The 12,889-nt window shown below is 44.5% G+C and overlaps 1 protein-coding gene across 5 annotated transcripts in view; it reads left to right on the top strand.

Moving 5' to 3' along the window:
* Window positions 1-12,852, top strand: part of MMS19 (MMS19 homolog, cytosolic iron-sulfur assembly component) — a 29,769-nt gene extending 16,917 nt beyond the window's left edge. For 2 of the 5 annotated variants that reach the window (XM_011373995.2, XM_023519811.1), the window contains 23 exons: window positions 3,145-3,231; window positions 3,665-3,739; window positions 4,133-4,210; window positions 4,756-4,894; window positions 5,148-5,302; window positions 5,554-5,632; window positions 5,890-6,015; window positions 6,213-6,294; window positions 6,592-6,692; window positions 6,783-6,932; window positions 7,863-8,018; window positions 8,866-8,965; window positions 9,451-9,553; window positions 9,691-9,759; window positions 9,976-10,099; window positions 10,568-10,668; window positions 10,818-10,874; window positions 11,025-11,211; window positions 11,509-11,591; window positions 11,685-11,849; window positions 11,930-11,989; window positions 12,292-12,392; window positions 12,473-12,852. In XM_011373995.2, the coding sequence (XP_011372297.1) occupies window positions 3,145-3,231; window positions 3,665-3,739; window positions 4,133-4,210; window positions 4,756-4,894; window positions 5,148-5,302; window positions 5,554-5,632; window positions 5,890-6,015; window positions 6,213-6,294; window positions 6,592-6,692; window positions 6,783-6,932; window positions 7,863-8,018; window positions 8,866-8,965; window positions 9,451-9,553; window positions 9,691-9,759; window positions 9,976-10,099; window positions 10,568-10,668; window positions 10,818-10,874; window positions 11,025-11,211; window positions 11,509-11,591; window positions 11,685-11,849; window positions 11,930-11,989; window positions 12,292-12,392; window positions 12,473-12,500 (2,406 nt within the window). In that variant the 3' untranslated portion in view covers window positions 12,501-12,852. Of the gene's footprint in view, window positions 1-3,144; window positions 3,232-3,664; window positions 3,740-4,132; window positions 4,211-4,733; window positions 4,895-5,147; window positions 5,303-5,553; window positions 5,633-5,889; window positions 6,016-6,212; window positions 6,295-6,591; window positions 6,693-6,782; window positions 6,933-7,862; window positions 8,019-8,865; window positions 8,966-9,450; window positions 9,554-9,690; window positions 9,760-9,975; window positions 10,100-10,567; window positions 10,669-10,817; window positions 10,875-11,024; window positions 11,212-11,508; window positions 11,592-11,684; window positions 11,850-11,929; window positions 11,990-12,291; window positions 12,393-12,472 lie in introns of those variants that run through there. The other 3 variants (XM_011373996.2, XM_023519812.1, XM_023519813.1) reach the window with 3 other exon arrangements.
* The last annotated feature ends 37 nt before the right edge of the window (window positions 12,853-12,889 follow it).

Raw genomic sequence — 12,889 nt, 5'->3', positions numbered from 1 at the left:
AAAATAGAGATACCTCGCTTTAGTGTAACTATTTGTGTGAGAAATATTTTATATGGTCTTATCAATCCATTTTGGCCTTATGCCATCATCATAGTGGATCACATCATTGTGACAGTTCCCTTGACTTAACACTATACCTGTATGCTCACTCTGGAGCAGGGGTTGGCAAACTTTTTTCTGTAAAGGGCCAGATAATGTCTATTTTAGGCTTTATGGGCCATATGGTCTCTTGCAACTCCTCACCTTTGGTGTTCTGACACAAAAATGGCCATAGCCACTGGAATATGGTACAGAGGCTATATTGCAATAAAAATTTATGGATGCGGAAATTTAAATTTCATATAATTTACATATATCATAGATATTATTTTGATTTTTTTCTAACCATTTAAAAATATAAAACTATTCTTACCTTGGCCATACAGTCTCAGCTGGTTGCTTCCTACTCCTCATATGGAGTAGATATTAAATCTTCCTTCACTATCATCCTATGGATTTATCTTTTCTCTTGGATGACATCTCCTATTTCCTGTGTTCATGTATGCCTCGTTTTATGGTTTACTCTCTCATTTTGGTGGTACACATCCTTTGTTAGCTTCCTGAGGGAGTATGTAAAAAGTGAAACTTTTTAGATTTTGTAAAGCTAAAGTGTCTTTCTTCTTTCTTCCCACTTATTGATTGTATGAGTATAAAATTCAAAAATGGAAATTCTTTTTCCCCAAGATTTTGAAGACATTTCTGCATTTATCTCTAGTTTCCAGTTTCATAGAGAAGTCTAAATTCCTTCTGATTCATAAACCTTTATATTCATTTTTTCCTCCTTTCTACAAACTTTTAAGGTTGAGTTTGCTCCCAGTATATTGAAATTTCACATCATCGTGCCTTACGATGGGTCTGTTTTCATGCATTGTACTGGGTTCTTGGTAGGGCTTGTCAATCTGAAAATTCATGTCCTTTAGTCCTGGCAAGTTTTCTTGCATTTCTTCTCTTCTGTTTTCTCTGTTTCTTCTTTTTGGAACTCCTATTAATCTTTTGTTAGACCTCTGAATATCTTACCTTTTCTTTCATATTTCTACCTCTGTTGTTACTTTATGAGAGAATTTCACAATTTTATCTTTTGTATCAAAGTCAAGCCATGAAAACAGAAACCAGTTTGGTATTTAAAACAAATTATTTAATGCAGGAAATTGTTTAGAAAAGTGATAGGAGAGCTAAGAAGCCAAACGGGATAGCGAGGCCACCCAGAGATTATTAACAGCAGGAAGCCATTACCATCCCTGAACTGGAAGACTTAATGTTACTGGACTCAGGGGCTGAGAGTATCTGACAAAAACTAGGACCACAGTGGGCTTGTCAGTGAGAGCTGGAGCCATGAAAGAGATAACTGTCAATGCAGAAGGTGCCAACTGAATCAGAGGGTTAGGAAGAAATACCATGGCTTTTCCCTTCCTTTTGCCCTTCATTCTTCTATTAGTGTCTCCCATTGGCTGAATACAGGCCAGTATGGGAGCCTGGGAAATGCAGCCTGTATTGGTCAGCCCAAAGAATGGACCTGAGGACAGAAATGCCTAGGATCAGCACATCGTCCTATAACTCCTTCTATTAATTTTTTTTTTTTAATTTCTGCTGCTGTTGATGATCTCTGAACTTTTTTTTTTTAATAGCATTCTGTTCTTATTTAATTTATAGGTAAATTACTTTCTTTTTCGGAAACATTAACGACATTTTTAAACATTTTTTCTCTCATATGTGGTCTTTGTTTCATCCAAGTTTTTTTTCAATTTATTTTGGTCTCAATTTCCAAGTTAGAGGCTTTCCTGAGATATCTGGTAATCCTTGGGAGTTGCACATATTTCAAAGTGAAGATCATAAAAATCTCAAAGTGCGAGCTTTGAGCACATGCAATGGATTTGTTGAATATGAGCATCACTGTAGAGTGGCTTACATGGACTGTTGGGGGAACCCCTAGAGTGTTCTCTCTCTTAGGCTGTCAGATTCTTCTTAAAAAAGACCTTAGATTTATCTAGAGGGAGAGGTCAGACTACAAGTAAATGGGGCTGGAAGAACTAGAAAATTTCAGCACTCGGTACCATACCATTTAGACTCTATCTTTTGGTACAGCACCCAGGCTCTCAACTACACCTGCATCTCCAAGACTTAAAGACTTCCGTCTTATCTTTTCCAGAGAATTAAACCTCCAGATGCTGCAGTTAGGGAGAAGTTAAGAGGCAATATAGGAGATCAGCTTGCTTCTCTAACCCCACTCCCAATTCCAAAGGTGCCTGGTACTGCCAGTTACAAAACCTCCTGAGCACTGTATATGGGTAGTTATTCAGCTTTCCTCAAGCCTACTGAGGATTCTGTTTTTATTGGCTCTGCTAAGTCATTTTCTTCTTCTCCATCTGCTTTTCCACTTCAAAAATTTTGTTGCTAACATCTTTATTGTGTTCTCTTCAACCTTTAGCTTGATGTCTTAAAAAGGAAAAGAAAATCCTTTTACTGTATTTTTCATAGGATTTCTAAAGAGAAAAAGGAAAAGGAAAAGCTCTACATGTTTTCAATCTGCCATCTTGACGCAGAAACCATCAATGCTTTTTATATTGCCAGAATTACAGCTTTTCGTAAGGGTGAAAAAATAGAAGTTTCCATCAAAGGGGGATTATTTAAATAAATTATGGCTCAGCCACACAATGAAATCGTGTCAACCACTAAAATTGTCATGAAAGAATAATTTAATACCATGGGAAAATATTCCTATTGTATTAAGTGAAAAAATAAATTACAAACCATATGTACAAAAAAATCACACTTTCTAAAAGTATATATTTTAAAGGGAAGTAGCGTTTACTAATGTAGTCATAATTATATACAGAAAAGAAAGTAATGCACCAGAAAGTTAATGGTGCTTATCTCTGAGTCGTGAGATGATAGATCAGATAGAAACTGTGTGATCAGATAGAAAATAAATGCCCAAAGATGAAAATTCCCAAGGAACATGTAAAAGTGAGGATGTCTTCCTACTGGAGTCTCATGTCCTACTATTCTGCTATGTTGGGTATAAATATCACCCTGTTCTCTGAGTTGTCATGTTCAAGCCTGTATCCAAAGAGGTATACGAACCCATGGCCCTTTTCCCTTTTCCAGCCACCTAATGATCCCCATGGTATCCAGAGAGAAGATCTTATCCTGAGTCTCCGAGCTGTCCTGGCTTCCACACCACAATTTGCTGAGGTGGGTCTAGCCCGGGTTAAGGTATGAAGCCTCAGCCCATAGAAGGCTCTGAAGAAAGTACAGTAAAAGCATAGGGAGAAAAAAAGATCCAGTATACATTTTAAGGTATGACATCCTACAGGTGTCTTCAGGCTTGTGTGGCAAGTATCCTCAGACCTTCAAAGTAGAAAACTTTACAGTCTCTTCCTTTAAAACAGTAATCCAGTCTCCATCTGGTGCTATCTTTTGAAATCCTATAGATTTGCCAACTAGCCCATTTTTTCAGTAACTGGGAGTCTGGCCACATCTTGGCAAGAGGGTTAGCTTACAGTCACAACTCTTGATTCAAGATATAGCAACTGCCCCTGGGGTCTGGTGGCAATAGGGATTATTTGGCCTTGGTGTGCTGCAGCACTACCCATCTCAGACTTCAGTTCTTCGTTCTCTCCCACAGTTCCTGCTGCCTCTGCTGATTGAGAAAGTGGATTCCGAGATTCTGAGTGCCAAGTTGGATTCTCTGCAGACTCTGGTGAGTGATTTTTCTCCTTCCTGGGTCCAGCTACCTTTAGACAAATTAGGGGTGCTAAAGGATTATAGATTATTGGAGAGCCAGGGAACCATTCAGTGGGCCTCAAAAGAAGGATACTAGGATCTGGGCCTATATTTGACCTAAAGGCCCCAGCTGCATATTGTCTTGTCATATAGTAACTGAGTAGCAGCCAAGAGAAGGCTGACCAGGGCTCCCTCTTGATGCTCATTTTCATCAGTCAGGGTGAACTATTCTTCTGTGTCTTGGGCAGGACTGTTAGGAAATCCTGCTGGTTTTTCTGCTGAGAGCCAGGCTCCTTCAGATACCATTATGCTGAGGTGCCTGCATATCTTAGGAATTCTGAGTGTGTAGATACCTGTGCTTTTCTCGCAGAATGCTTGCTGTGCTATGTACGGACAAAAGGAACTGAAGGACTTCCTTCCTAGCCTTTGGGCTTCTATCCGCAGAGAGGTGAGTGCTACTTAGATAAACTCACTACTGTTAACTCCTAGTTGTCAGGCATCAGGAGAAATAATATACTCTGTGCTTTTTCCTCTGTTGCTATACCTGGTTATTCAGCAAACAAACAATGGGGCATACTATCAATTGAACAACAAAGGAGAGTCCCAGTGTAAGAGTCAGCTGCTTGGTGATGGCACTTGATCACCTTTGCACAGTGCCCACTTCCTATCCTTCCATAGTAAGGAGCATAGTCATGGTGCCTATGGCACCATGCCGAATAGAGGCGGCGAGGAAGAGACATAGGATTGGTATCCTAATAGCTACTGCTCAATGTTGGCGTTTTGTTTCTCAAAAAGTATGTGTGTCTGTCCCAGTGGGACTAAGGACTTTGTGAGAATACGCCAGTTGAGAAGAAACTCATTTGAAGGGTTAATTTCCATTGCTGTATCCTAAAGGTTCTCACCACCCCGCTTCCCAAGAAACTAGGCAGTGTGTGGGTGGGGTCTCACCTTGTGCAGGCTCACCTCAGTAGCCATGGGATCCCTCCCTGACAGGTGTTCCAGACGGCAAGTGAGCGGGTGGAGGCCGAGGGCCTGGCGGCCCTCCACTCCCTGACTGCGTGTTTGTCTCGCTCTGTGCTGAGGGCTGATGCTGAGGACCTCCTTGACTCCTTCCTTAGCAACATTCTACAGGGTAACGGGGCCATGGCGGCCAGAAAGGGGAGTGAGCCTGATAGAAAGAAATTCCTTAAGGGTCAGTGACCTTTCATATGTAGCCCCACCATGTTCAGTGACATGGGGACTGGAGTCCTACTTTGAATTGAAAACGATATCAGTGATAACTGCTAGCAAACTGTCCCAAGTCTCATTCTCCAACTTTTATGGACTGTAGGGAAATCAGGCAACGTGTGGCCTACTCCTAGGTCTGTGACATGCTGCCTCTCTAGACTGCAGGCACCATCTGTGTGAACCGGACATGAAACTGGTGTGGCCTAGTGCCAAGCTGTTGCAGGCAGCTGCAGGTGCATCTGCCCGGGCCTGTGACCATATCACCAGCAACGTACTGCCTTTGCTGCTGGAACAGTTCCACAAGCACAGTCAGGTAAAGGAACAGAATCTTTTGAGGAAATGCTGGAACCCCTTGCTGGAATCCTTTTCTCACAGAGTGCTAAGTATTGAGCTTGGGCCCAGATAGTAAATTTTGGGTTTTGTTACTATTAACTGATGCTGGTTCCCTTATTCACTCTTTTCCTGACACTCTTACATAAAAGAATAATTCACCCCACTTCCAAAGTAGCAGGACTAAAACTCTTTAAAAATTCCTTGACTCCAATATCCCTTAAAACATTGCAGAGCAACCAGCGGCGGACAATCCTTGAAATGATCCTGGGCTTTTTGAAGCTGCAACAGAAATGGAGCTATGAAGACAAGGGTGAGATCCCCTTCCAGAGCACTGTAACCCTGTAAAGGATGGCAGGCAAAGAGTGCCATGAAGAAGTAGTCTAGACAGTGTTCCTGTCGTTCTGAGATTGTAGCATAACAAAATACTTAACGAATGAGACCTGTTTATTTTTTTTCCCATTGTCCTCCTGGGCACCCAATGGATTAGGCTCTTTAAATCTGCCTCACGTTGTCCTTGCATCACTGCTGAGTCAGGGCTTCCCTCTGACTGGGAATGTCTCTCCCCAGGTGAAAGGCCTCTGAGTGGTTTCAAGGACCAGCTGTGCTCACTGGTATTCATGGCCCTGACAGACCTCAACACCCAGCTTCAGCTTGTCGGCATCCGTACACTCACGGTATTGGGTGCCCAGCCAGGTACACTTAAGAGAAGGAGAAAAAGATTAGGGGTACCTGTCCTTTCCTTGTGATTTTCTGTCTTAAGTGAAGAGCAGTCTTAATTCCCTGGTTCTCAATACAGCTCTGGTTGATTTGGGATTTCTAATGAGACTTTTGGATGGGTTGTGGTGGCTACAGGAGAAGAAAGATATGGTTTGTGTTCCCTTCTAACACAGATCTACTGTCTTCTGGGGACTTGGAACTAGCAGTGGGTCACCTGTACAGACTGAGCTTCCTGGAGGAGGACTCCCAGAATTGGTGAGAATCTAAAGCAGCAAGATAGAGCAAGCTGTTCTGGGGCTATGTGCTTCTGATCCTTGGTTCTCCCTAGGGGAGGTGGGCCTTGTGCTTGACTCTGGCTGCCAGCCAGTTGGTGATGTGGGACTGCTCTCTTTTCTTGGGCATTAAGAAGTCCTGTCCAACTAGGTACTTGAGGCCTGCTCTTCAGCAAAGTGGCCTAAGGAGCCCATGCTCCTGAATCTGCCTAATGGCAGGCCTAAGCAAGAGAATGGTGGGCCAAGGCTCAGCTAATGCTCATCTGCCCTGTGCCCCCAGCAGGGTGGCAGCACTGGAAGCATCAGGAACCCTGGCCACACTTTATCCTGTGGCCTTCAGCAGCCACCTAGTATCCAAGCTTGCTGAGGAGCTGTGCATGGGTATGTGTCTCTGAACCTCTGTGGCCTGCCCCTTCCCAGGGAGGTTTGGGGACCATCACACAGTGAAACCTTGTCTCCTGGGTTACTCAGGGGAGTTGGATTTGGCTAGAGAGAATGGGCCCACTAAATGCTCCCGGCATCTGCGCTGTCTGCAAGCCTTGTCGGCTGTATCAACACATCCTACCATTGTCAAGGAGACCCTGCCTCTGCTGTTACATCATCTCTGCCGGATAAACAAAGGTAACTTCCAAGATTGATCATCAAGGAGCTGGGCTGAATGGGAGCTGTAGTCGAGTTTAGAGTTGATGCTTCTAAGGTAGTGGTTCCAATGGTGGCTATATGGAGTATCACATGGGAACTTTTAAAATAAAATACTGATGATGGGCCTCAGTCTAACTAAATCAGTTTGTGAGGAAGGATAGGACTTGGGCGACAGTAATTAAGAGTGACCAGATGATTTTAATGTGGAGCTAGAATTGAAAAGCACCACTCTAAGCCAGGCTATTCAAAATATGGCCCATCAACCAGCAACATGGGCATCATCTGGGAGCTTATTAGAAGTGCAGCATCTCAGGCCGCACTGATCAGAATCTACATTTTAATAAGATCTCTAGGTAACTCGTGTACTCTCTAGTTTGAGCAGCACTATTCCAAGGCATAAGTGACAGCAGCTATTGCTACAGTAAACCTCTGCATGCTCACCATGGGCCCTCACTTACTTCCTAAACTCCCTGCTTTGCCCTGCCCAGCCCTTGTGATAGATCCAGTTGACAGTGGGTGGTGTGTTACTGGATGATCTGGATGACTCGGAGTGTGGCCTGGGTTAGATTCCTGACTTTGCATTTACTGTGACCCTGGAAAAATCACTGGCAGTTTCATTGAGCCTCCACATCCTCCTCTATAAAATGGGGGAAATGATCTGTCTAGGGTTATGAAATGAGACGATGTATGTGAATGCTTCTGCTGCAGAGCCTAGCACAGCACATGTCTGAGCGCCGAAATCTGTATAAATGAAAAAGAACATCTAAGAGAACAAAATGACTTGGCTCTTTAATAAGATACTCTTGAGCTTTTGGTCACTCATATTGATTGTTCTTCCCATCTGCTCTATCTGAAATACCTGAAAGTGCTTTTAGGAAAACCCTTACAGAGAATACTTTTTCACCACAGGGAATATGGTTGCAGGACCAAGTGAAGTTATTGCTGTCTGTCAGAGCCTCCAGCAAGTGGCAGAAAAATGCCAGCTGGACCCCGAGAGCTGCTGGTATTTCCATCAGACAGCTATACCTTGCCTGCTTGCCCTAACTGTGCAGGCTTCTATGCCAGGTAACTTTCTCTGCCTCACCTCCTACCCCTTCTCCGGTTTTGGCTTTCTACTAATATTGAACAGCACTGCCACCCCCGGTGTATCACTGGTATTGCATTTTGTATCAGCAGAGGTTTATTTTGAATCCTTTGTTCCCAGAATGAGATTTCACTTCAAGCAAGGGTGCTAACCTAACCAATAGCAGGAACCAAAATCCGTTAGTGTCAGCAGCGCTCAAACAAATGCGCACTTTTTACCCCTTTACTTGCTGTGTAATTAGTTTAGTTAGAATTAGTCTCTGGAGTCAAGTAGACCTGGTTAGGTTTAATCTTCAACTGTACTATTTGCTAACTTAGGTAAAGATAATTTAGCCTTTCTAAGTCTATGTTTCCTCACTTGTAAGGGGGAGATAAAGAGGAATATCTATATCACAGGTAGTCGTTAAGGATTAAATAAAATAATGCATAGTGCCTGGCAATACAGTAATGTATGTATGTATGTATTGTAGTTTGATGTATGGTAGCTGCTATAATAATGACCCATAAAGATAAATTCATGTTATCTTTTAAGTTTTTGAAAAGTTATAACTATTTATGGTGTTAAGAATGTTCATATTAGCTGGCCATGTTTGCTACTGCTGCCCAGTCTAAGGACTGTGCACAAAGTTCTCGAGACCTCCCTGTGGCCCACATCAGACCACTTCTGCTTCTGCTGCCTTACTGGTTCTCTAGCACTATTAGAGTACAGGTTAGAAACCGCTGCTGTTGTGCCTAGAGTCAAGCCCCAGTCTTGATGATGACAGGACCTAATCTAAACCATAGGCATGGCCTTGTGATTCTATGTGTGTATTTTGTTTTGCTTTTGCAGAGAAGGAGCACTCAGTTATGAGAAAAGTGCTTTTGGAGGATGAGGTCTTGGCTGCCATGGTGTCTGTCATTGGCACTGCCACCACCCACTTAAGCCCTGAGTGAGTATAATCATGGATGTGGCTTGATCCCAGGGAGGATAGCAATCTTGGGAAGAAGCAGCAGGTAGCTGCCTTCTGAGCTGTCCTTCTACCCAGAATCAACTGTGGAGGCAGTTAATTTGTAAGTTTTGCTGGCAAAGTAAGAAGGGGCTTTTAGCACCATGGACTGTGGGGGTGGATGAGCCATGGACTGATGGTTCTTAGCTGCGGCTGTGCGTAAGAATCACCTGTGGAGCATTTTTTAACCTATACATTGAGTTCTTTCTGTAGAATGAGCTGCAGAGTAGGGATTTGATCTGTCTGGCTCATGGCTGTTATCACCAGGGCCTAGAATTGAAATGCTTCCTGTCATATACTGCTAAATTAGTAATTGTTGAATGTGTCAGTGATCATGCTCCGGCTCATTGACTCAGTAACTCTAATGGGAACCCCAAGGCTGCTTTACAACTCTGGCTCTGTAGTGATACCTAGTGCTCTACCCCTAGCTTAGCTGCCCAGAGTGTCGCCCATGTTGTGCCCCTCTTCTTGGATGGCAACATCTCCTTCCTACCTGAAAATAGCTTCCCTTGCAGATTCCAGCCATTCCAGGTAAGTGTCTGATGGTCAGATGGGGGAAGATCCTGGGATTTTTGTCCAAATTTCTAGGGCTAATCTGGGTTGAGTATTGGGGCAGACAAGCCTGTTGCTGTCAGGACAGGCTTGATTAGGCTCTTCTTCCTTTATAGGATGGCTCCTCAGGACAGAGGAGGCTGGTTGCACTGCTTATGGCCTTTGTCTGTTCCCTGCCTCGAAATGTAAGTGAACACATTTAAAGAGTACCCTATCCTGACAAAGGGAGGTGGGTCCCAGGTGACTTCTGAGCTGAAATTATCACAGACTACACTGATCTTCTGCTTTCCTCACTGGAGAATTTAGTTCTCATCCATCCTGGCCCCTGCTGCCACTTTCTACTGGTTATCTCTTTGAGTCTAAGTGTCTTCTGGGTCCATGACATGACCAAGTTTTTGTAGGTGGAAATCCCTCAGCTGAACCAACTCATGCAAGAGCTTTTAGAGCTGAGCTGCTGCAGCTGCCCCTTCTCCTCCACTGCCGCTGCCAAGTGCTTTGCAGGACTCCTCAACAAGCATCCGACAGGTACTGGAAGCCTCCCTAAATCAACGACTGATAAAATCTGGAAGTTCAGCCCTCATTCTTTTTAAAGGAGTTTGCTAATATAATAGGGCTTCCCAAGGGACCTTGTGACAAGAGTTAAAACCAGAGTTGGGCAAAGCATTACAAGATAAGAAGATGACAGAACTAGGTGGAGCTTGTACCCCCTTACAAGCTCCATCTAATTCTGTCATCCTACTCCCTACAAGGAGCTTAGAGATAATTCTTTATTAAAAGTAGACAACTCTTTTCAAATGCCAGCACCCCTGCATTATGAGAATACCAGGCTCTCAGGCTGGTGTCCCAGAGTTGAGTGGCCAAAGTTCACAGCCAAATTATATCGCTCTTTTCTAATGGTTTCTCAGGGAGCTCTGCACTGAAATAATTTACATCCTTAGTTATTAAGGGAGAACTATATAGCCTTTGCATCAGCATTTCCTCTCTCCTTTTTAGGACAACAGCTGGATGAATTCCTACAGCTGGCTTTGAACAAAGTGGAGGCTGGACTGGGCTCTGGGCCCTATCGTAGTCAGGCCTTCACACTACTTCTCTGGGTAAGGAGTCAGAATGGATTCTGGTTAGACAGAGACAGTTTTGTCTAGTTAAATGCAATTTCTCCATTTGACTTTGGGATCATAAGCATGTTTCTCGAGGTTCTGGGATTTGAGTGTCATGTCCTGACCATTCTCTTCTCTGATCACAGGTAACAAAGGCCCTAGTGCTCAGATATCATCCTCTCAGCTCCTGCCTTACAGACCGGGTAGGTCCATTCTGAAGACAGGAGAACCTGAGACCTAAACAGGAACTTCCTGTTGATCCTGTGTGTCCCAGAAATTACTGCCATCCTCCTCTTGGGTATATTTAAGCTTCTTCCCTGAAGTACCTCAAAGGCTCTCTTTTCTCCGTCCAGCTCATGGGCCTCCTGGGAGATCCAGAACTAGGCCCAGCAGCAGCTGATGGCTTCTCTCTACTCATGTCTGACTGCACTGACGTACTGACTCGTGCTGGCCATGCTGAAGTGCGGATCATGTTCCGCCAGCGGTTCTTCACAGATAATGTGCCTGCTTTGGTCCAGGGCTTCCATGCTGCTCCCCAAGGTGAGGACGGTCTAAAAGAAAGGCCTCAAATATATAGGCCTCTCCTTTGCTCAGGCCATGTTCTCTAAAATAATTTAGGTCCTCAGTGCTTCTTCAGAGTTGTAGTGTGCTCTAAGGGGTTGAACTTGTGGGTTGTTCTCCCACGCTTTTCCTTTGGTGGGCATTATCTTGCTTATCTTGAGCTTGAGTTTTTTAAGCTCTTTATAGGCTGATGTCCCAGCTTCATCAGAAATTGAGTTGAATTCTTAAGCTCTATATGAACCTAGCTTCTCCCCTAAGCTTTTCTATTTTTCACAGATGTGAAGCCAAATTACCTGAAGGGTCTGTCTCATGTACTTAACAGGCTGCCCAAGCCTGTGCTCTTGCCAGAGCTGCCCACGGTAAGCCTTGCAGTCAGAGCTGGGCTAGAGTGGTGGAGGAGAAGCAGGTTCATCACCTGTGTGGTCATCCTCACCTTTCCTGTGGCCCCTTAGCTGCTTTCCTTGCTGCTGGAGGCCCTGTCCTGCCCCGACTGTGTGGTACAGCTCTCCACCCTCAGCTGCCTTCAGCCTCTTCTGCTGGAAGCACCCCAAGTTATGAGTCTTCACATTGACACCCTCGTCACCAAGTTCCTGAACCTCAGCTCTAGCCCTTCCATGGTGCGTTGAGCCCAGCATCCTTTTGGTACCTTTGGCTCTCCTTCATGGGTTTCTTCTCACCTCCTGTGGTTTTATTCCAGGCTGTCCGGATTGCTGCGCTGCAGTGTATGCACGCTCTCACTCGCCTGCCCGTCCCTGTGGTGAGTACCTCAGATGTCCCTCTCTGGCCTGGAAACTTCTAAGAAGAGCCTGAGAAGTACTTTTTGCCTTAGTCGAGCAGGATTGGCCACCCTGTTGTGTGATTGAGGTATGAACTACAAGATGTAGGTAGGCAAGGATCTGCCTGACTACCCTGTAATAGACTGGGCATCCTGCCACCCACCTAGCATCCTCTGGAATCACTAAAAACGAATAGGAAGGTTATTAGTCATAGAGTCAGAGAAGCAACTCTTTTGGTTGCCTTGGTTGCGCAAGGCTAAGATTCATTCTTCTAATTCCACAGCTGCTACCGTACAAACCACAGGTGATCCGGGCCTTAGCTAAACCTCTGGATGACAAGAAGAGACTGGTGCGCAAGGAAGCAGTGTCAGCCAGGGGAGAATGGTGAGTTTTTAGGTCATGGGAAGAAATGAGATTGAAACGAGCTTCACCACTCATGCTGCCAACATTCTTTTTGCCTACAGGTTTCTGCTGGGGAGCCCTGGCAGCTGAACCCTCAGCCCTGGTCTAGACTGTTCTGACAATCTAACGTGGAATTACTAACTATTGAGCCATCTTGCCAAGGCAGGGGGACCACTGGCCTCTGCCTTTCCCACAGATACAGCACAAATGCTGGGCCTCTGTTGCATGGCTATACAAGAAACATGAGAATCCTGATTTCTAATGGATTTGTAAAGTGAGTGTGAGACTACTTGTATCTGATGAAGGATCTTGGGGCTTTTCATTTGTATGTCAGAAAAGGATACGCTGCTGAGGGGTGAGTGTAGATGGATGTGGCCCTGAGGACCAGGGATGGTGCATGTGTGTAAACTGCTGGAGAATAAAGATTTCTTTTGATAATGGAGCTGTCAGATGTTCCCCTCCCCACACACTTATGCCTC

This window comes from Pteropus vampyrus, unplaced genomic scaffold (genome assembly GCF_000151845.1).
Source record: "Pteropus vampyrus isolate Shadow unplaced genomic scaffold, Pvam_2.0 Scaffold238, whole genome shotgun sequence".
In the NCBI taxonomy this organism is placed as follows: Eukaryota; Metazoa; Chordata; class Mammalia; order Chiroptera; family Pteropodidae; genus Pteropus; species Pteropus vampyrus.
This window is presented reverse-complemented; position numbering and strand designations above follow the sequence as displayed.